The 20,103-nt window shown below is 45.2% G+C and overlaps 4 protein-coding genes across 9 annotated transcripts in view; 2 read left to right on the forward strand and 2 right to left on the reverse strand.

Moving 5' to 3' along the window:
- The window catches only part of MAD1L1 (mitotic arrest deficient 1 like 1), a 374,437-nt gene extending 366,436 nt beyond the window's left edge, over positions 1-8,001 (reverse strand). Inside the window, exons 1-6 of the mRNA XM_061992527.1 lie at positions 7,958-8,001; positions 6,360-6,513; positions 5,231-5,371; positions 3,279-3,458; positions 1,696-1,820; positions 943-1,024 (exon numbers count right to left, since the gene is read on the reverse strand). Of these exons, the coding sequence (XP_061848511.1) occupies positions 943-1,024; positions 1,696-1,820; positions 3,279-3,458; positions 5,231-5,371; positions 6,360-6,509 (678 nt within the window). The 5' untranslated portion in view covers positions 6,510-6,513; positions 7,958-8,001. The remainder of the gene's footprint in view (positions 1-942; positions 1,025-1,695; positions 1,821-3,278; positions 3,459-5,230; positions 5,372-6,359; positions 6,514-7,957) is intronic.
- Positions 8,002-8,938: 937 nt separating this feature from the next.
- On the reverse strand, positions 8,939-11,359 carry MRM2 (mitochondrial rRNA methyltransferase 2). The gene is made up of 3 exons (XM_061993529.1): positions 11,194-11,359; positions 10,337-10,608; positions 8,939-9,664 (listed from the first exon to the last, which is right to left on the reverse strand). The coding sequence occupies exons 1-3, from the start codon at positions 11,310-11,312 to the stop codon at positions 9,240-9,242; spliced, it is 816 nt and encodes a 271-aa protein (XP_061849513.1). The 5' UTR covers positions 11,313-11,359; the 3' UTR covers positions 8,939-9,239.
- LOC133625096 (keratin, type I cytoskeletal 9-like) lies at positions 11,311-12,057 on the forward strand. The gene has a single exon (XM_061992065.1). The coding sequence runs from the start codon at positions 11,311-11,313 to the stop codon at positions 12,055-12,057; it is 747 nt and encodes a 248-aa protein (XP_061848049.1).
- Positions 11,932-15,340, forward strand: NUDT1 (nudix hydrolase 1). 6 transcript variants are annotated; one of them, XM_061994155.1, is made up of 5 exons: positions 11,932-11,943; positions 12,342-12,498; positions 12,754-12,846; positions 14,502-14,647; positions 14,841-15,340. In XM_061994155.1, the coding sequence occupies exons 2-5, from the start codon at positions 12,347-12,349 to the stop codon at positions 15,011-15,013; spliced, it is 564 nt and encodes a 187-aa protein (XP_061850139.1). In that variant the 5' UTR covers positions 11,932-11,943; positions 12,342-12,346; the 3' UTR covers positions 15,014-15,340. The 6 variants fall into 6 exon arrangements, with proteins under 6 accessions (XP_061850139.1, XP_061850138.1, XP_061850140.1 ...); XM_061994154.1 differs by lacking the exon at positions 11,932-11,943 and adding an exon at positions 11,974-12,041 and having other exon boundaries at positions 14,841-15,339; XM_061994156.1 differs by lacking the exon at positions 11,932-11,943 and adding an exon at positions 11,974-12,027 and having other exon boundaries at positions 12,361-12,498; positions 14,841-15,339.
- Positions 15,341-20,103: the final 4,763 nt, after the last annotated feature.

The following is a 20,103-nucleotide window of genomic DNA, read 5'->3' on the forward strand; positions in this document are numbered from 1 at the left end:
AATCATTAAAAGAACCTTCCTATATTGACTAAATCAAAGCTGTGATTTTCTTGTCCTCTATTCCTCCAGCAAGGAAGTGTAGAGGGGCATGTGGATGGCCTGCACAAATCAGGAATGAAAAGAAACACAACTCTGCATTTTAGCATTATGGTAAATGTTGCCCTTTTTTTTCCCCCCTTCAAAAAAAAAAAAGTTTATTTAGAGCTGCATTGCAGTCATACTCTGTTTCCTGACCTTTCCTTTCAATGGAGAAAGCCTCTTCTTGCAATTGCAGAACTGACAATGACACCAGCTTTCAATGTAGCTTTACTTTGCAGCAGCCACAGGCAATGCCACTATCAGCACCCACTCAAACCAAAGTAACTCTCCACATCTAGTGGAGACAAGTGAAAAAGATACACTCTCATCAACATACATGTTAGTTGGAAGTGACCAAAAGCATCTCTGTTCTCAAATTTAAGCCACTGTAGTTCTGACAGCTTTTAAAAGAGCTAAAACCAACTTCAGAGGAATTATTTTCTGGGAAGCAAAAAAGTAGCAACTAGCTGCTAGGTTCATCTTCCACTGTTTGAAAGAAGACTGCTCTAGAAGCAATTTTTGTGCAGAGCAATCTTGTGCTCTGGCACAAGATCAAACAGAACATTGCTCTGGAGCAGTGCATAAGAATATAAATCACTTGTCTATAGAGAAGGCATGGGTAGAGGGTTTTTTCCAATCAATTGGTACAACAAAGGTGAAGCATGCCATGTTACAGTTAACTGTAGGTAGTCTGGTCCATCCAACTGAATTCAGCCAACTTCAGCTCTTGCAGGCCAGATTCTTATATGACAAACTAATAACCTTTTATTTTTGCAGCAGTCATTTAAACAAAAAACAAAACCAACCCAAACAGTTCTGTTCTTTCAGGGAAGAAAGCTTTGTATAGGCCACAAGGTTTCTTACCTTAATCTTCTGTTCATATTCTGCCAGTAGAGATTGGCTTGCTTGCAATGTCTGGATTTGCTGACTAGCCTCTTGCCATTTCCTATTAGATGTGGACACAAGAGGCATTCTGCACTCAGGAACCACATACCAGAAACAACCTACATGCAGAAGTATCTCTGACAAACACTTCCAAACACCACTAGGAAGGTATACGGTACTTTTATAGAACAGTTTCACACAGTTTCACACTCACACAATCTACTTTAGAGACAGAAACACCCATTTTAATTAAAGGATGCATTTTGAGAAGTATCAAAGAATCATGTCACCTTAAAACAACAAATATACAGACACATTAAACAAACAGCACCTCTGAAACTAAAGAGTTGAACTTTGTAAGCAAGAAAAAACCCACTCCTACCTTTCCACTACCCCTCAAGTATGACTTAAGGCTTGATATTTTTGTTCTGTTCAGTATATAAAGTTCAGACTAGCCTTTCCCACCCACATGCCTTCTGTTAACTCACTATCATTGAACATGAGACACCATTGAAATTTTAAGCTGAAGTAGGTTTTTTTTTCCTCAAGGTACAATTAAATTGCACCTCGAGCTACTTTCAAATAACAGTTATAACCCGCACATCCAGATCAAAGAGCCCCTTTGAAGAGTGGAAATCAAACACTGTTGAAAGTTTTCTGAGTGACGACAGCTGCAGAAGGCTGAAGTTTTGTTTGCCTTTTCCTCCCTACAGTCAGTCATCCTCTGCTTACTTCTGTTGAACATCCAGCTGTTCCATCAGTTCCTGCTTCTGAGAGTCTTGGCTTGTCATCTGCATCTCTTGATTCATTATATTCCACTGCAGCTCTGATATTTTGCCTTTTAATACAGTGATTGTCTGAATTAATGGGAAAAAAAAGAAGCAGACAAGGCTATGAGTCTCCAAGATGGCCATTATAGATGGTGATAGACAGAAATCACATCCAACTAAAAAGCAGAAATACTGGATCTAGAAACAATTCCACACTTGAAATCTTTCAGACCTGCAAACTCACTTCAAAAACAAAGGCAAGAGAAAAATCATTTGGTTGCTTTCATCTGTAACTCACATTGTCATTTCCATTACCTGTTAAGTGGGTGACCTCAAACTGGCATGAAAATACCAAGTTTCAAAGCCAGATGATGATAAAACACAAGTGTGTATATATATATATATGTGTATATATATATATATATGTATATGTATATGTATATAGTAAAGTAAAAAAATATCCAGCAACCATTCCAAATACATTTTGTTTGGATTTCAAAATTGAAAATGCCTGGGTTTGCCTCAACCAAATAACAAACTACTGTGCTTTCCTTAAAAATAAAGGCCAGTGGTTTTTATAATTCTGTTCTAAATATCATAACTTTAAAAGAAAAATTCACAGGTCTGTTTCAAATGGTCATTACTCATCTCCCTTTAACAGAGAAAAAAAAATCTCAAGACATTGCATATGCAGAGTGTTTTCTACACTGAGAGATATACAGAGTTCTTGATACTGATGGATAGGGAAATATAAAGAACAGAAATAGAAGTGCTACACACATTTCATAGATGGATTTTGTTTCTCTGGTGCAAGAAACCAAATTAGAAAGTAACTAGCTGAATTTAACCATAACAATGTCTGAAAAGGTTGAAAAAAAGGTGAATTCATCTGGAAGAATTCAAATTATTACTTAAGCTCTTGCTCTACAGTGGAATACTCAAGCTCCTAAGACACTTGGGGAAGACATATACTTTGTACATAACTTTGTCTCATCCACTCTCCCTACTTCCCTAAACACCTTCCCATCTTACCTCCTCCATCATTTCCTCTTTCTTTACTCAGTGTCACAGAATCTGACTTCTAAACCTAGAAGCTGTATGCTACCTTGCACTTTTTTTTTCTCCTTCTCCATATGAACCTAAGAAATCTCTTTTGACTCTTAATTAACACAGTGACATCTTCTGAACAGCTCACTTGTGTCTGGGCTTGGTTAGGTTCTCAGTTTTGACAGCACAGAACATACCACCAAGTTTTATTCATTTCCAGATGATGAACACAGTGACTCCAATTGTTTTGTTTGTTAGATTTTGTATGTTTTGTGGTTTTTTGTTTGTTTGGGTTCTGGGTGTTTATTGGTTTTGTTTTGTTGGTTTGGTTTGGGTTTCTGTTTGCTTGTTTTGGGTTTTGTTTGTTTCGTTTGTTTTTTTGGTTGTTTGGTTTGAGGTTTTTTGTTTGTTTAAAATCAAAAAGAACATTTTCAATTCACAAGAACTCCAGAGGCACCTGAAGCTATGGATGGATTAAAAACATTACTCTGTTCTTACTTCATTAGCTTCAGCTAATTTGCTCTCCTTCTCTTGCAGCTTCTTACTCATTGCCTCCATGCTCTTCTTATAGGATTTGTTCATCTCCACTTGTTCTTTCAGTTTATTTTCAGCTTCTGTTTCCCTTTCCTGATATTGCTTTATGCGTGTGAGCAGCTCCTGGTTACGGTCAGCCTCTCTCTTATAGAGAAAAAGAAAAAATGCAGAGAGACATAAGAAGAAAGTAGCACAAAAGTGAAGCTGTTTTCGATTCTCTCATCTCCATTCCTCATTCCTGTGGTCACCAAGGCATCACCATGAGGCAATAGTACTTAGACCATAGCTTTAACTTTTACACTAGCAAGGACACAAATCTTACCAGCAGCAACTCAATGTTAAGGAACTACTCAGGACAATGGAGCTAGAAAATCAAGAGACAGAGTCTTCCAACTCTCTTAGACTAAGACATGAATATAAGAACACAGACTACTGCATAGTCTCCAGTATATCAAAGATGAAAACATTTGATGCTCCAATTTAAAGCTGACCCATACATAGCAAATTACTTTCAGAAACTCAGGACTCAATAGTCAGGTTAATGAGACAAACTTTCCTCTGCAGCTTCTGGGAATTGTATGAGGCTATGTAATAGAAAATAGAAAAGAAACCAGCTTTAAATGCAGAGTATTATCAATGAATACAATAAATATTTTTGCACTCTGACAACCTTTCATACATAATTTCAGCTTATTCCTACCACAAACTGATTAACACTTATTGAAAATGTGTAATAAATTGGTTTGCTAATCAAAGCAAATCAAGAGATAGATTTACATGGTAAGCAAGGATTATGCAAAGCAATGTGAGGTTCCTAAAAATCTTTCTCCATATGACTCAAAAAACCATACAGTCTGAGCAGGGTAATTACCACAGTGCTGGATTAGTGCTGCTCCCTTTTTTTTCTACCATATTTCAAGCATTTCTGTGACTGACTCAGCTACATTCCAGTTTGAACTCTTCACAGTTTAATCCCATATCACCTGACTTCAGAGGGACGAGGAATTTAGTCACTGACTCCTCATTTCACAACTACACACTAAATCTGTCACCCGGTACCCTTGTAAAATACAACAAAACATGCTTATTGAATTGTAAAGATTTCTTTTTAAATAAGCAGATGCATATAAGACCTTTATTATGCTAAAAAACCCAAAGACCTACTATTCATTTCAGTAATGTAGTCAAGTAAACATATGTGGGCATAAAACCAGAAATCAATAAAAGCTATTAGTCCCTGAGTGAGGCTCACTGTTTTATCAGTGCAAGCTCTCTTGTGTGACAGTACATGGCTGGCACTTCTGCCATTCCAATTAATTACAGTCACACAAACTAAATGCTTGCAACTGTGCCAGCAGAAGTTTAAATTCATCTGGGAGAAAAGCGCTTCAATAGGTCTGGGAGAAACAAATAACAAATCCCTTTTGTTATTGTAACCCACAACAACTTCAGTGCTAAACTAACAGGATCTAGCAACCAGATCATCAGTTTGTGGGCCAAACAAGGCTTAGACATTCACACTCTTGTGTACTTTAGCAAGTTAGTGCAAAGCACTGTGAGGAGATCTGCAAAGCAAAGCAGTTAGTACTGGGAACTTGACACCCACACCACCAGCACATCTGCAGTAAATGCAAATGCAGTAAACCCATTCCAGGAGCATTTACTGCAGATCCACTCTGAAGCCAGCATCTATTAGCATTTGGAGAACGTTCAGCTTGTTCCTTCACTGCATCTTTCAGTTTAGTTTCATCGAAAAAATAGTTGACTATACATATTCTACACACACCACTGCAAACCAAAGGACAGCACGTGAGAAGTCAGAAGCATATCCCTGAGCCAAATTAAAACACCAATGCAGATGCACCACACGTGTTGTGACACGAGGATATCGAGCCACCTGCAACTGTCAAACTTACCTCATAGTTTCTGGCATTATTATTAGCTGCCTTCTCTAGCTCAATGCGAGCTCGTTTGTGGCTGAGCTCCATCTGCATCTTCTCTCGTTCCACTTGCAGGAGCTGAGATTTCGAGTGGATCTGCCCAGCTTGTTCTTCCAACTGGCCAGGTCATGTGTGAAAAAGGACATTGCACGTCATTAACAGCAACAATATCATTACCTCCCACTCTGTATTATTCATCTGACACTTCCATGATGTTTAACAAATTACCAGGAAACTATCACCTATCACCATATTTGTGGTGCAGATGGGGAAATCAAGAGTTCAACAACACTCTCAGAAGCCCACATCAATTCAGTCTTAGCTGGAAAGAAGTAAACTTCAAGTACTTACTTCAGAATTTCTCATTCAATCTCTAGAGGTACTCTGACAAAATATACTTCTCTGTATTATAACAGGTTAATTATGAACTCCCCAAGCCTCATAAAAGTAACAGAAGCTAACCAAGAAGCAGAGATCACCTTCCCCATGAAATTTACTGGCTGAGCAAAGTAATATGTTTTTTCCCTACTATCTGCTACAACACTACATCTCCCTTTTTCATTCAAATTACCTTAAGGGCACAGATAACATTAACAGAATAACTCATGTCTAAGCCTCCTCTAATTACCTCTGCAACCAGAGGTACCACAGACAGAAAATGCATATATTTTTGCAACATTCTAAATGTTGTGAGTCTCTTGTATGTTTCCAGGTAAAGAAGCTTTAAGGAAGATTATGAAAAAGCTAACAAAGTGACTTACTAGAAAAATATTAACAGTTAGAAAGTTTCTTTGTTTGACAATATGAAAGCAACTTACAATTTAATTTCCTGAGCTGGTACACAGATAAAACAAGCAGGGAAGAAATTCAAAGGGCTTCTCTTAAATTTTTACAAAACAGAAATAAATATGTCTGGCTTCAAACAAATCTAAAGATTCTAGAGTGTCCATCAAAAGCAAGCTTCCATTGTTGAGCTTGCATGAATATCAGTTTTAGAAAGAATGGTCAGATCTTAATGAAATCAGTCCCGATTCCTGGAATCTAAAGGCGTTTACAACCACGCTGAAGTAATACCGTAGGCACCACTGAGCTGAGGACATCTCACCTGCATCCTCTGCTGGTACTGAATCTGTAAGGAGCTTTGAGATGATGCTGGCGTAGCCAGCCCAGACACTCCTTCCATACGCTGTGAAATGAAGTTGTTGAGGGATCTTAGGGTGGAGAAGACAGTGGTATTATCCTCCAAGTCCTCCATGGCTCTGGAAATAGACAGAAATTAACCAGTGAAATAGACGAGCAAGCTGCTGTCCAGAGGCTGCATTGCTAAAAAGAAATACATTGCTGCCATGAGGAAACATTAAATGCAAGGTCTTCCAATCTACAGGGTACAAAAGCCAATCTGCTAGCCACTGCTGGGAACCACAGATTACTGATGGAATCAACTTGAACCAGAAAACACTATCCAACCGAGGCTGAAGTTATATGTCCCCAAAATGAGAAACTGACGAAAGACAGTCTCTTCATCCCCGAGTTTCCTACCTGAAATGGTTTCATTTTATATGAACACATTCTCCCCTGAATCTCAGCCCATAAACATACAAATAAGAGCTGTCATTAGCCACACAAAATTTCATTCTTTCCTATACAACCAAGACAGATTCTGGGACACAAGTTAACATTGTGGGACATGCAGATCTACAGAATGTAACACTAACAAACAAAACCCACTACTCTTCCTCTAAACATGAGGCTGATGGTAGAAGGGAGAACTAATTCCGTATTAGCAGCAAACCCTATGTTCTACACAACTTGATTCTGGTTTCCAAAAACCAGTTTAGAAACTAACTTCCAGTAAGGAGATTCCAGCTTCACAGAACACTCCTGCAAGTAAACCACCATCTCCTCACTTACAGGAAAGTTTTCTGCAACTCTTCTTTCAAATTTGGAAGGGTACTAAACAAAAGGCCAAAACCAGATCAAGGCTGGCTCTCAGAAAAACCTGCAAGGTTTCTCAGGATGCTCCAGGAAGCCTTAAGTGAGTCCCTCTAGTGACTGGATGCCCCATAAAGCCCCATCAGCATAGAAGCTTCAGGATCAGGAAAGGACACACACAACATTCCCACAGGCTCGTACCAGAACCAAAGAGTTGGGACCAACTTTCAGGGTAATAATGCGTTGGATTTCTATCACCACGAAGAGGAAACATAATAGAAGCACACTGGTAACAGATCAGCCAAAACCCACGTGAAAACGTTTATTTACAGTAAGCATCTCAGTAGAACACGTAAATAAATTCAAGAGAAACCACTGCTAACAGGTAGCTGTGACCCAGCACGCCTGTTCTGAAAGCAAGAACAGCGCTACAAATTCAGGCTCTGCACGTCTCCACCTCCCCGCTGCAGGAAAGCCTTTCGTAAAGCGTCCCTTGCAGGGCACCAAGGCACCCTCTCCCCCCATAGCCCGACCCTCACGCACTTCAAGCGAAGGCGCGGACGGGAGCGGGGCCCCGGAGCACCCGCAGCCCTGCCCCGCCTCGGGGGCGGCGAGCGGCCGCCCGGAGGTGGAGGCACGAGGACACGGCACAGCCTCCCTTCCCCGCTCCCACGCTGCGGGGCTCGGCCGGGCGCGGGGTGTGCGCGTCGGGCCAGGCCGGGCTCACGGCGTCCCGCCCGCACTCCCTCCCTCCCGCCGTCCCGCACTCACCCGCCACGGGCGGCGGCGCGCGCCCCGCTTGGATCTCCCTCCTCGCCCCGGCGCCGAGATCTCACGGGAACTTGCGCCGACATCTCGCGAGCACAGAAGCGCCGACCGCCGTAACGACGGCACTAGACGCGCAATCCCGCCGCGGTGTCCGTTCCGTACCGTAATGCCTCGCCTCGGCGCGAAAGGCTTTGAGCTCAGCCTTCCCCCCGCCGCCTCTTTGCAACCCACCTCCCCAAAACCGCTCCATCTCCCGAGCTGCAACGCTCCCGCTTGCGTAGAGCCGTCCTGGCCCAGAGGAGCAAGAGGGAGAGCACAGGCGCAGCCTCTGCACTGCTCGTTGTTGTAAATTTCAGGTAACAGAAGTGTTTTACAGCCAGCCAGCCCCTCCTGGAACTCGTGCCACAGTTGGCCTGATAAAAGTGCTATTTAAGGAGAAAGCTGTCACCCACAGCTAAGGCAGTGGATAAATTTACTTTAGCAAAAAGAATACTAGGACCTCAGATGTCGCTGTCTAGGATCCAGGGGACACCTCATCATTGCACCTCAGAAACACCACTTGTGAACCACCACTGAAAACACGGGAAAATTCTCTCCTCGGTGGTGACAAGGCTGCCCCAGTGGCCTTGACTGGGTTTGTGGTCACCAAGAAGCAGCAATTTCTAAATATAACCAGTGTCTTCAGAAAAAGCAGCAGAGCCATCAGGCTAAAAACTCCAGAGTCGATCGTGTCTGTGGAGCGGCTGCGCTGTGCAGCGTATATGATGATGCAGATCCTGACATGCAGGAAAAGGTTACTCATTTTTACATGTGCTAAACTGCCTCATCTTTTAGGAAAGGTGAAAAGGTAAGAAATTGTCTCAAGCTCCCCTTGCTCTTCCCTGTCTTTCTGGCAACTGCTTTTATGGTTAGTCTCCTAGGTGACAACATTAACAGTGAAATAATTTCCAAGCACACATTAAAAACTCATTTAATCATTGTTTTATTTTCATTTGCATTACTCCAACTCCAGAGGTTGCCTCTCACATTATTCCTCTCCATTTCCAACCATTTTCTCCACAGCTGAAAAGCTAGATTGGACATCTCTGCTTGTATAATTAGTGGATCAATGCAGTAAGACACCACCCTGGTTTATTTTTGTACTTGAAAAGCACAATGTACTCAGTAAGAACTGTGGCAGATTTTCTCAGGGTCTCAGTGGTGGGATTTTTCATTAGGCACATGCCAGATTCAGACTTCTAGTCACTGTCTCATCACCTCTTCAATGACCTGTGGTTCTCAGCTTTCATTTCCCTTTGTACAGTCTTGCCAAATAATAAGATTCAGCAGAGTCCTTTCGGCTGGCCTGAGGCTTTATAGTTCTCACGTCTTGGAACTGCTCCTTCAGTCTGTTTTGCAGAAGACGGGAGTCTTGTCCATCCCAGACTTTACAGAGCATTGTTCCTTTCGGCTTTAGAATACTTTGGGACAGATTCAGGAGGCCTAAACATAGACTGATCAGCTTCTGATGATCCAGTTCTTTAATGCCTGTTGCATTAGGTGCCATGTCACTCAAGATAACATCCACCTTCTCTGCAGGAAGCAGACTCTGAATCATGCTCAATGTGCACGGGTCTGCAATGTCAGTCTCCGAGAGGAACACCGCTCCTTCCAGAGGAGAAATCCGCAGGAGGTCAACACCAAGGACGAAGCCAGTGGGGACAGCGGGATCTAGATTATAAAAAGGAACGACACGTTGAACACTCAGAACGGTTGCAATCAACCTGCATACACATGAACTCCACACTAGTCAAGAAACAAGAACATATCACCAGCCATGTCTGGTCTTCTTGTCTTCAGACAGTTTGCTGCATGCATCTGGTTGGATGGTGTGCTAGAAGGTAATCCATCCAAGACATGAAAACTTAGTTACTATTTTTCTGGGTTTAGTTCTGCTCCTTCAAGGCTGACAGTCCAGAAATCCTGGACAACAGTACAGATGATAACAGCTTATCTTGTAAATATTAAACCATAAACCATATATAATGTTTACTATGGGGAATAAAAGGGAAAAAAAACCTCAGCAAAGCCAAATTACCTGCTGGAGGCCACGTCAATTTCAGAACTGAATGAAGGGATTGTTCCCCACAACAGTTCATCAGACAACTAGCACCACATTGTAAGGTTTTATTTCACAAATATGATTTCTCCAGACTGTATGAAGACTTCTGTTCTTCACTGTCAGGCGAAGAACACTGCCACATCTTTAGGCTTCTATTGGTGACTCTGGCATTTGCCACTGCCCATGTCCCTTACCCACACCACCACCATCACAGCTGAGCTTTACCACATACTTCAAGATGAGTATCATTCCCATCTTGCCTGTCAGAAATGTGCACTTACCAGTACCTAAGGCATTGACTCTCTCTACAGCAACCTGGCTCCAAGCACCAGGTGCTGCTCCACAGTCAAGAACAGAAAGTCCTGGACGAAGAATACGGAGCTTGTCATCGATCTCCAGTAACTTGAAGGCACTTCGGCAACGGAAGTGCTGCCGCTTTGCTGCCTTGACATAGGGATCCTTCAGGTGCCGCTCTAACCACCGGTGTTCAGCTCCAGTTTTCTTCAGAAACCCCACTGTAGTGTGCAGACATTTATTCACCAAATGCTGACAGCTGCTTGGAGGAATGGTGAGTTAACTGGTTAGTACACAAACACTATGTCTTTCAAAAGTCTCTAATTCTAACCTCGACTCCAGCTCCTCACATGCTCAAAAAATAGCCTCCAAATTTGCGATTCTTGGCACTTTTACTTATCTGGTCCAACCAGAGAAAAAGGGACGTATTTTGGACAGAGGCTGCAGGGGCTGTATCCCGAGCAAAGGTGGAAAAATGAACCATATACCTTCGCTTCTGCTCTAGCGCTTGTGTTTATTGCCTGCGGCGACAGGGCATGGCCGACTGAGGCCGGCAAGGCCCTGGGCTGCCTCCGAGGGTCTGGCAGCCTCTGTGCGAGGGAGGGCCAGGGGTATGTCAGCCCCTCAGGGAGGGGAAGCCCCAGCCTCTGGAGGCTCCTTCCCTGAAAGCACGCCGACAGCCACGAGCACTGCTGCCACTACTTTACAAGTAACTCACCCCCCAAGTCCCCGGCATTTCCAGCAACTACAAACCCCAAACGCCTCTTCCCCATCTCTGACGAACACTTAAGGCGCCGGCACTAACGCCGCACCCCCGGGGCAGAGCGGGACCCAGTGACCCTACCTGGCCTGCCGCCGAGCTCGCCTCAGCATCCCCTCGGCGCATCGAACCGCGGTGGCAGTGGTGGTAGTGGTAGTGGTGGTGGCGGCGGCAGCGGCAGCGACCCCGACCAGCCGCGCCATGGCCGCCTCAGCCCGACCCGCCTCCTCGCGGGGGCCGGTGCCGGGGCGGGAGCGGCGCCGGGCAGGGGCGGGCTCGGGGCGGGCTCGGCGCCGCGCGGGAAAGGCCGCGCTGAGCTGGGCTGGGCCGGAGCGGCGGTGGGCGGGAAGGTCGGGCGGAGCTGGGCTGGGCCGGAGCGGCGGTGGGCGGGAAGGTCGGGCGGAGCTGGGCTGGGCCGGAGCGGCGGTGGGCGGGAAGGTCGGGCGGAGCTGGGCTGGGCCGGAGCGGCGGTGGGCGGGAAGGTCGGGCGGAGCTGGGCTGGGCCGGAGCGGCGGTGGGCGGGAAGGTCGGGCGGAGCTGGGCTGGGCCGGAGCGGCGGTGGGCGGGAAGGTCGGGCGGAGCTGGGCTGGGCCGGAGCGGCGGTGGGCGGGAAGGTCGGGCGGAGCTGGGCTGGGCCGGAGCGGCGGTGGGCGGGAAGGTCGGGCGGAGCTGGGCTGGGCCGGAGCGGCGGTGGGCGGGAAGGTCGGGCGGAGCTGGGCTGGGCCGGAGCGGCGGTGGGCGGGAAGGTCGGGCGGAGCTGGGCTGGGCCGGAGCGGCGGTGGGCGGGAAGGTCGGGCGGAGCTGGGCTGGGCCGGAGCGGCGGTGGGCGGGAAGGTCGGGCGGAGCTGGGCTGGGCCGGAGCGGCGCCGCGCGGGAAAGCCGGGCGGAGCTGCGCGGGGGACAAGGAAAGGGAGCCTCGTACTGCGCTTGGGGTGCCGGAGGGGTTGAGGATGGGTTGGAAAGGGGGGCGTGTAATGGGTTTGGGGAATGAGGTTCTGAAGGGACAGGGATTTGGGAAGGAGGGGATCAAAGATTTGGGGAGGGGGTGCTGGGGGAGAAGGAGCCATTGGGAGAGGCACTGGGGGACCATGGGTTTGCGACAGGCATGGTGTGGACCAGGCATTTGGGAAGGGGCTGGCTGTCCCCCCTCGGGCTGGAGGATCAGCCTGGCCTCCCCACTGAGGGGTACTGGGAGCCCTTGGCACAGTGTGCCCTCCTCATCTCTCACCCAGGAACCATGTGCACGTCCAGGCTTTTCACCCTTGTCCTGGTGGTGCAGCCGCCCCGTGTCCTCTTGGGCATGAAGAAACGAGGGTTTGGAGCTGGTCTCTGGAATGGCTTCGGTGGAAAGGTGCAGCCAGGGGAGAGCATCGAGGAGGCTGCTCGCAGGTGAGGCCTCGGCTGGCATCCTGGGGAGAGGAGGGTGTTGGGGCAGAGGCAGGGCCCTGGAAATGCTACACCATTTGTGGTGGGCTGCAGGCAGAGTTACTGCAGCTTGTCTGATCAGTAATGCCCTCGTAACCAGTGCATTACCCACCAGGGCAGTCATGAGCCTTCTCTGAACAGAGAAAGTTGCTGATACAAAGCTGTACTTTGCCACCTCCTCACTTTACGGCATGCCTAAAGTTGCCCTCACACCTGCAGGAAGATCAACGTTGGTGTGCTCAACAGCTACCTAACAGCTTTTGCCCTGAGCCATCTCCTCAGCTGTGTCAGTACAACCGCCTGGGTTCTGTGGTGAGCTAATCCAGGGGCCAGATGGGTCCTCTCTGCAGATGTGCACAGTGTTAACATCTGACACTCACTTTTCATGTCATTTCTGATATGGACTGGAACATCTTTCATACGAGGAAAGGCTGTGGGAACTGGGGCTGTTTAGTCTGGAGGAGACCCAGGGGATCTCATTAATATTTACACATATCTAAATGGTGGGTATCAGGAGGTTGGGGCATCCCTTTCTTTGTTGGTAGCTAGCAATAGGACAAGGGGTAATGGGATGAAGCTGGAACACAAAAAAGTTCCATTTAAACATAAAAAACCCTATTTTACTGTGAGAGTAATGGAGCCCTGGCACAGGCTGCCCAGGGACGGTGTGGAGGCTCCTTTCTTGGAGGTCTTCAAGACCCACCTGGACATGTTCCTATGTGACCTGATCTAGGTGACTCTGCTTCTGCAGGGGGGGGGTGGAATAGATGATCTCTAAAGGTCCCTTCCAATCCCTACCATTCTATGATGATTCTGTGATGATCTCTTGAGTAGATATCACAAAGTCCAAATCAAACCTAACTCTCACCACCTCCGCTGTGTATTTTGAGTGGAGAGAGGAGGCTGTAGTTCCCTATTGCAGTCTCAGTGGGGTTTGCAGTAGCATAAGGAGTCCTTGCAGAAAAGGTAGTTAAATATTAAGCTGAAACATGAACAAAACTTTCCTGTATCAATAACATTTCTATCCTTCTCTATCCTAGTCACCCTCAGCCCTTCACTGACACATCTTACATGGGGAGCACTTATCTCGTTCATTATTTCTGATTTGCTACCTGTAATGTTTCCAGGCACTACACAAAGAGACAACAGATAAATGGCTTATAGAACCATAGCAGTATTTTGCTTTGTTCTTCAATTATCACAGCCTGTAAAATGAGGCTTTTAGCATTGTTGCTGCAAAACTGCCTCTCTTTTAGACAGTTTTGCAGGAAGATAAACTAAAATTACCTAAGACATTAAGTTGAAAGATAATTTTGAAGGATGGGATCCATGAAGTTGATGCCAAAGAAAACTGGTGCCTTAAAGATCATTTCCATTCCATCTTAAAATTGTGAAGTTACTGCCAAACATGTAACTACATTAATAATTAACTGAAGATAGGGTGTTGCAAGTATTCCTTATTTTTCTTCATTAGAAGAACCATGACTGACTTTAAGCTATGATGATTCTGTCAGAGGTAGGTAAAAATAAAGAGAGCCTGAAGTGTGGAGCAGAAACAGAGCAAGTAATTGAATGTGCTTCAAGTAGTTGTGCGTGGTGATGCATGGAAGAGAGCTGCCAGGCAAGTCTCTCAAAGTGTTCTTAAAAGTCTTGCCTTCTAGCCTCTCCTTACGATAAATGTAATTCCATGGAGCTGAATTGAAAGTTTACACAATTGGTTTGTGTTTGTTGTATGGGCATTTGAAAGGGAGACAGCAATCATAACCTTCTGTGTGCAAATGATGTTATAGCTAGTGTTCTTTAAATAAGCTTCGGTTAGCCTCAGAAGTGTGCCCAGCTTTGTTTTACAGGTGCAGCTTTCACCTTTATTTCACTGGAGGCATTTTGAACCTGCGAGTAAAGCTACTGACTGCTTTTTTGTTCCCCCACTGCTCCCTTTCATGTAAAGAAGGCTGTTTCTCATGCAGGGAGCTCCTGGAGGAGAGTGGACTGACTGTGGACACCTTGCAGAAGATGGGTCAGATCACATTTGAATTTGTGGGCAATTCTGAACTCATGGACGTGCACATTTTCAGGGCAGATGACTTTCACGGAGAGCCAACAGAAAGTGATGGTAGGTAGCTAAAGAAGAGGAAGGAAGGATGCGCTTCCTCTCCTGAGACAGTATTGCTCTCAGAAATGCAGAACTATTAATGCCAAAATCTCTTTAGGAAGGGAGGCAGTGAAGCTGTAGAGGGAAGCAGCCCTCTATGCAGGAAAGCCCCAAGAGAAAGTTTCATGGAAACATTTTTGTTTTCTCCCACCAGAAATGCGTCCACAGTGGTTTCAGCTGGATGAGGTGCCATTCCATCACATGTGGGCAGATGATATCTACTGGTTTCCCCTGCTGCTTCAGAAAAAGTTGTTTCGTGGCTATTTTAAGTTTGAGGGGCAAAACACTATCCTGGAGCACACCCTGAAAGAAGTGGAGGAAGTTTAAGAAAACAGAAGCATTCCACCCTGGGCTGCTTCTGCCCACACTGGGCTGGAACACCATCAGTACTACTTGAAAGGGTCTGCTTTCTCAGCTCTCCAGCAAGGGAGACTTATTTGCAAGGTCACTGGAAAGTAAGGAAAATAAGGGGGTTTCTTAGAGCAGAAATAGAAGTAACAAGATTTTCCATGCTGTGAAGTCCCTGGCTGTGATATGCTGTAGTGGTTATGTGATTAGAGCTATTAAAAACTTAGTAGTAACCCTTCTCTTTACAGGTGGTTAATTCTGTAAGCTTTTCCCTTGTGGCTGGAAATGTTTTCAAAAGATCAAGAATATTTTTCAGTAAAAGCATGTGGTGTTCTCTTGTAAACAGCTGTCTGCCTTCTAGACTTTAAGGGCCTTTTAGGAGTTGGCTTCCTTTCACAGAAACATTAAGTGGTCTGTGCTGCAGCAGAATCAATTATCTTCTCAATGCCAGTTTCTGTACAGTTCCCTGTTCAGCATTACTCCAGCCAGATGAGGCTGGACTTGCACTGTGAAGGCCTTTTGGACAGTTTTTGTAGAGATCCCTTCAGGATTCTGCAACAGAACGCACTGTAAGGTTAAATGAGTTAAGAAAACAGGAGGCAGAGGGAGAAGCATGGCAGTGTTCAGGCCCTGCATCTGCAGCTCCTGCTGTGAACTTGACTCTTTTGAGTATTTCAGGTAAAAGTATGCTGAACGCAATCAAAACTTCAGCAAGTCCACGTTGCAAATTACCACCTCCTGTGGCTGCAGGCTTGGCCACAGATCGGTAGCAGGTGACCTGTTCAGCACTCAGGTCAGACTAACTTTGCATGCAGAACAGCACAGGCATAATCAAACTGTGCTAGAAATAACACATCACATACATCAGTTCTTACACAAGTCTGGGGTTTGTTTTTGTTTTGTTTCTTTAAACACTTCTGCAAACACATATAACATAGACAGAATCTTGGAATGTCATATAAGGATCTGTAAACGTTTCCAGTCTACCAGCTCTAGTAATAGTTCTTTAATTCCTGCATTTGGATAAAGTGCTTCATACATAAGGCTACTTGAGCAAAGCAAAGATACATAATATTCCAGGCAGGCAAAACTCACACCTTCAGAACAAGATTGTTTCTTCTTGTCTCCCTCCAGCAGGTCTGAATAATTTAGGACTCAAAAATGCCCTTCATATGCTTAGTGCGCCACAGCTCTGAGGGTAAGAGTTAACCTCTTACTTTTCCTTTTCTGCAGCACACCAAGTTATTGACAGAGTTTTTGACCCTTGCCTCTGCTGCAGACATGGCAGTAAGGGCTCCTGGCTGCTCTAACAGAGAGAACATCCCCAGGTGAGCAGAGGAGAGAGAACATCAGCCCAAGGGGACAGGCAGCCTGTCACAGGATGCAACACCCTACTCTGTGGTAGGAGAAGGAGCAAGTGACAGCCAAAACTTGTCACCTTGCCTTGGCTGGTGGAGCCTGTAAATTAATTGCACAGTGAGAGAGGGCAAATTACTTTCTGTTCCTCCAGCAGCTTAGGTAGAAAAAGAACAAGTGCAGCTCAGGCTTGTAGTTCTCTTTGCTATCCCCTCCACTTCATCCCTTGCAACACTGTTACAAAGATGTTTTCTCCAGCACTGACTCTGAGCTCATGCCAAGGAATAGTGACATTGCTCCTGCTCCAGTTGTGGAGACAGACTTTAAAATAAATTCTCACCCCAGCTGGTGATCTTTGTATTTAGGAACCAGCACAAACTGCAAATTGTAAATCAGCCTGTTACAAATTTCAGGAATTAAACCCCTGCATGATCCAAGTAGAAGAGAAAGCACTGGAATGTAGCAAGGCACTGTTGAAAACGTGTTACAACTTAGAAGGAACTTACAAGGAAGATGGAAGGACAGGGAAAGAAAGATCAAAAATTAAGGTTGTACTGTAAGTGTAGTTTGGAAAGCCTTTCACCACACAACGCTGGTCAAAAAGCCTGTATATTGCCACTTTTCACAGCTCAAAGCAGAGACCACCTCAGAAATGGCAAAAACACATAGCCCTTTGGAGAAAACCATTTTCATTAAAAGATTGAAGGCCTATTCTACCACAACTGTTTTGAACACAAGCCCAAGCGATACAGAAAGCTGACACTCAAGAAGGCACATGAACTCTTTGGTGCTACATTTTACAGGAGCATTGGTTCTTGGACAGGCAGCATGCACTGCTCAATCAGTCTTCTGCTTTGTTTAGTGTTTATTGCAATCTACCCTGCTACCAGCGACAGAACCAACTTCCTTGGGTGGAAGGAGGCTGTTTGCTGCAGAAGGCAATAGCAAGAAGGGAACCAGAACCATTTCCCCTACCTTGTCTGGGGAAATGGACAACTGGAGTCAACATCATCTATTCCCTGCCACATTCCTCTAGAGGAAAGAAGCTGTACTTGATGCTGCTCTCCAAGTCTGAGAGATCCTTAAAGAGAACAAATGCAGTAAGGAAATCCTTCACACATTGAGGTAAACACTATAGTGCTATTTGCACACTGAACAGTCTTCCAAAAATAAGGTTGTATGGGTTGTATGACAGTGTATGCATGGATTTAGGAATGAGACAGAAGATGGGCAGTCCAGTATGAAATAAACTCTGAAAGTGCTGTCAGCTGTATCAGCTTTGAGAATAGGAGGCCTCTGTTCCCAAAATACCAAGTGAACAGAGGAATATTAAGGTAAAAAAACCCCACCCCCAAAACTGCTCTTCTTGAAGAGGCAGAAGCTTGACAGAGGAATGGGTGTTCTCTTCAAAGAAGGTAATTCCAGTTCCTTTATAGGCCATGCAGTCTGTGTTTATCATTACTCCAGCCTCTGCACTTGGACTGCAGAATGCTTGAAGGAGAATAGGAAAGAGGAGTTAGTCCAAAGCCTAAATGTGGTTTTGATGTTTGGGTTTTTTTTTTGGGGGGAGTCATTTTTAAATAAAGTCCAAAAGTCTAACTTTTGTCTACATGTGTGAAGTGCAAAGTTCCATTTGGGCTAATACTTTGCAAGTGCTCCTACAGAACACAGCCCAGCCATCCACCTCAGACAAGTTACACGGAAGATCCATTACACAGATACCAGACCTTGCCCTAAAACACATGGTATTTTCTCAGTTTCACTGTTCGCATCAGGCAAAAACAAGGCTCAATGAGTGAGGAGGGGTACTAAGACCAAGCAAATGACAGTGCCAGGAGTGAGGAACACTTAACTATGGTAACATGCTTTCTGCACTTTAACCACAAATGATCTTCCTTACAGAGACAAAGGCAAGCAGAAAAACCCGTGATCCCATTCTTGAGAGAGTATCTTCTTTTACTGTACTGTAGAAACATTTCACTTCCCAGCCACTTTGCTCTGGGATAATCTCTTCTGCACCACTACGAAAATCTGCAGCAGAGAGTATTCAACCCATATCCAGCCACAGGCATTTGCAGTCCATCTGTCTCACTGGACAAGGTCAATATGCAGGAAGAAAGACTCAGAAGAAGAGAGTTAACACTTGCATTGTCATAAAAAGCTCTTAATAATGCCTTCTGAGCAAGATTGTTAAATAAGACACCCTACACACTCCTTCAGGCCCAGCACACAAGAAATTCACTCAAGTGCACTTCACTATGTTTTGAGGGGTGTGTGCAATAGTTTTGCTGGTCTCATGAAACAAGGCAAGTAACTTATCAGAAACTAATCCACAATTTCTACCTGGATTAGGAGAAGCTTCATGATGCGCTGAATTTTCTAGGTTTAAAGAGAAGAAAAAAGCCACTTTTGTGACTGGAGGATTTAAATGTATTTCCTGCTAATGGGGAAGTCCCCCAAGGGGAAAATACTGTAGCAGCTCAAGTTTGACAGCAAGCACTCGTCCCTGTTCATAGGCTTCTTTCTTACACACTCAGAGAAAATGCTAAGAAACCAAGTCTCAGATTCTCCTTTGGCAGCTATTTTGGCCCCAGAGAAATCATGTTTAGGGGCATCCTGTTCACATAGAGTTTTGCTGCATATATTTGCAGTTTCTTTACTTATCAGTTTCTTTGGAGGACATGCACCATTTCCCCTAAGCTAACAGGATATCAAGTTCTCCTCCTCCTACCCTTTGCCTCATGAGGGAAAGTCACCAAAGTGAAATATGAAGAACGTTTAGTCCCTTTATCACAAATCATTCCAAAATCCCCACTATCCAGGGCTGTGCTATTTTTAGAGAGACAGAGAACTGTCACTTCATTTTCTTCTTCACAAACACACTCCAATGCTACCCACAGCTGAAAAAAAAGAATGATAGCAACAGCCTGATAAATACTGTTTTGTTTTTGTTAATGAACTTTATAGGATTGTGTCCCAGTCTGCTGGTGTAACAGCATACTTCATCTGATATTAAACCAAAGAAAACACCTGCCCTGGGTGAGCAGGTCTCCAATAGTTCTAAATAGCTCAACAGATGGATGTCAGACCTCCAGAAGAATAGAAAAACCTTGTAGCTGTTCTGCTCGGATAATACAAGTAGGTTACAATTATTGAGTGCTTAATTATTTTCTCACTTATGCCAGGCAAATTGCTCCGAGTTCCTGAACCCAGCTTCTTTGGCCTCAAACTGAAAAACATAAGCAAGTCCCTAGGCTGCCCTGCAACCATGAACTGAAGCACACTAACAGTACAGCCTGCCTGCCTCCCTGGGAAAGCCCCTGTTACACAGCAGCACCAGCCCCTACCAGCTGGGTGAGGGAACCCAGCCAATCCCCTCATGTATTTTGCACTAAGGTCTAACACTAAAAAATCCAATTCAGACATCAATCAATGAGATGGGCGTGGCTGTAGGCTTTTCTTATGCCTATGTGACCTTAACACGGGCCCTCCCAAGCTGAAAAGGGAGGGCTACAAGAAACTGCTTCACATAGCCTGTTCATCTCAACACTTCAGAGATGTGTCAACACGTGTGCAGATAAACATTACTGAAGGACTGTTAGTACATGACGCAGAGGCATCAGCAACAGCACTACAGTGCTCGCTGCACCAGGTCACACCCTGACCCCAGGAAGTGTCTGCAGGATAAGTAACATCAGCTCTGTCCCAGAGCA

This window comes from Colius striatus, chromosome 3, assembly GCF_028858725.1.
Source record: "Colius striatus isolate bColStr4 chromosome 3, bColStr4.1.hap1, whole genome shotgun sequence".
Taxonomy (NCBI): Eukaryota; Metazoa; Chordata; class Aves; order Coliiformes; family Coliidae; genus Colius; species Colius striatus.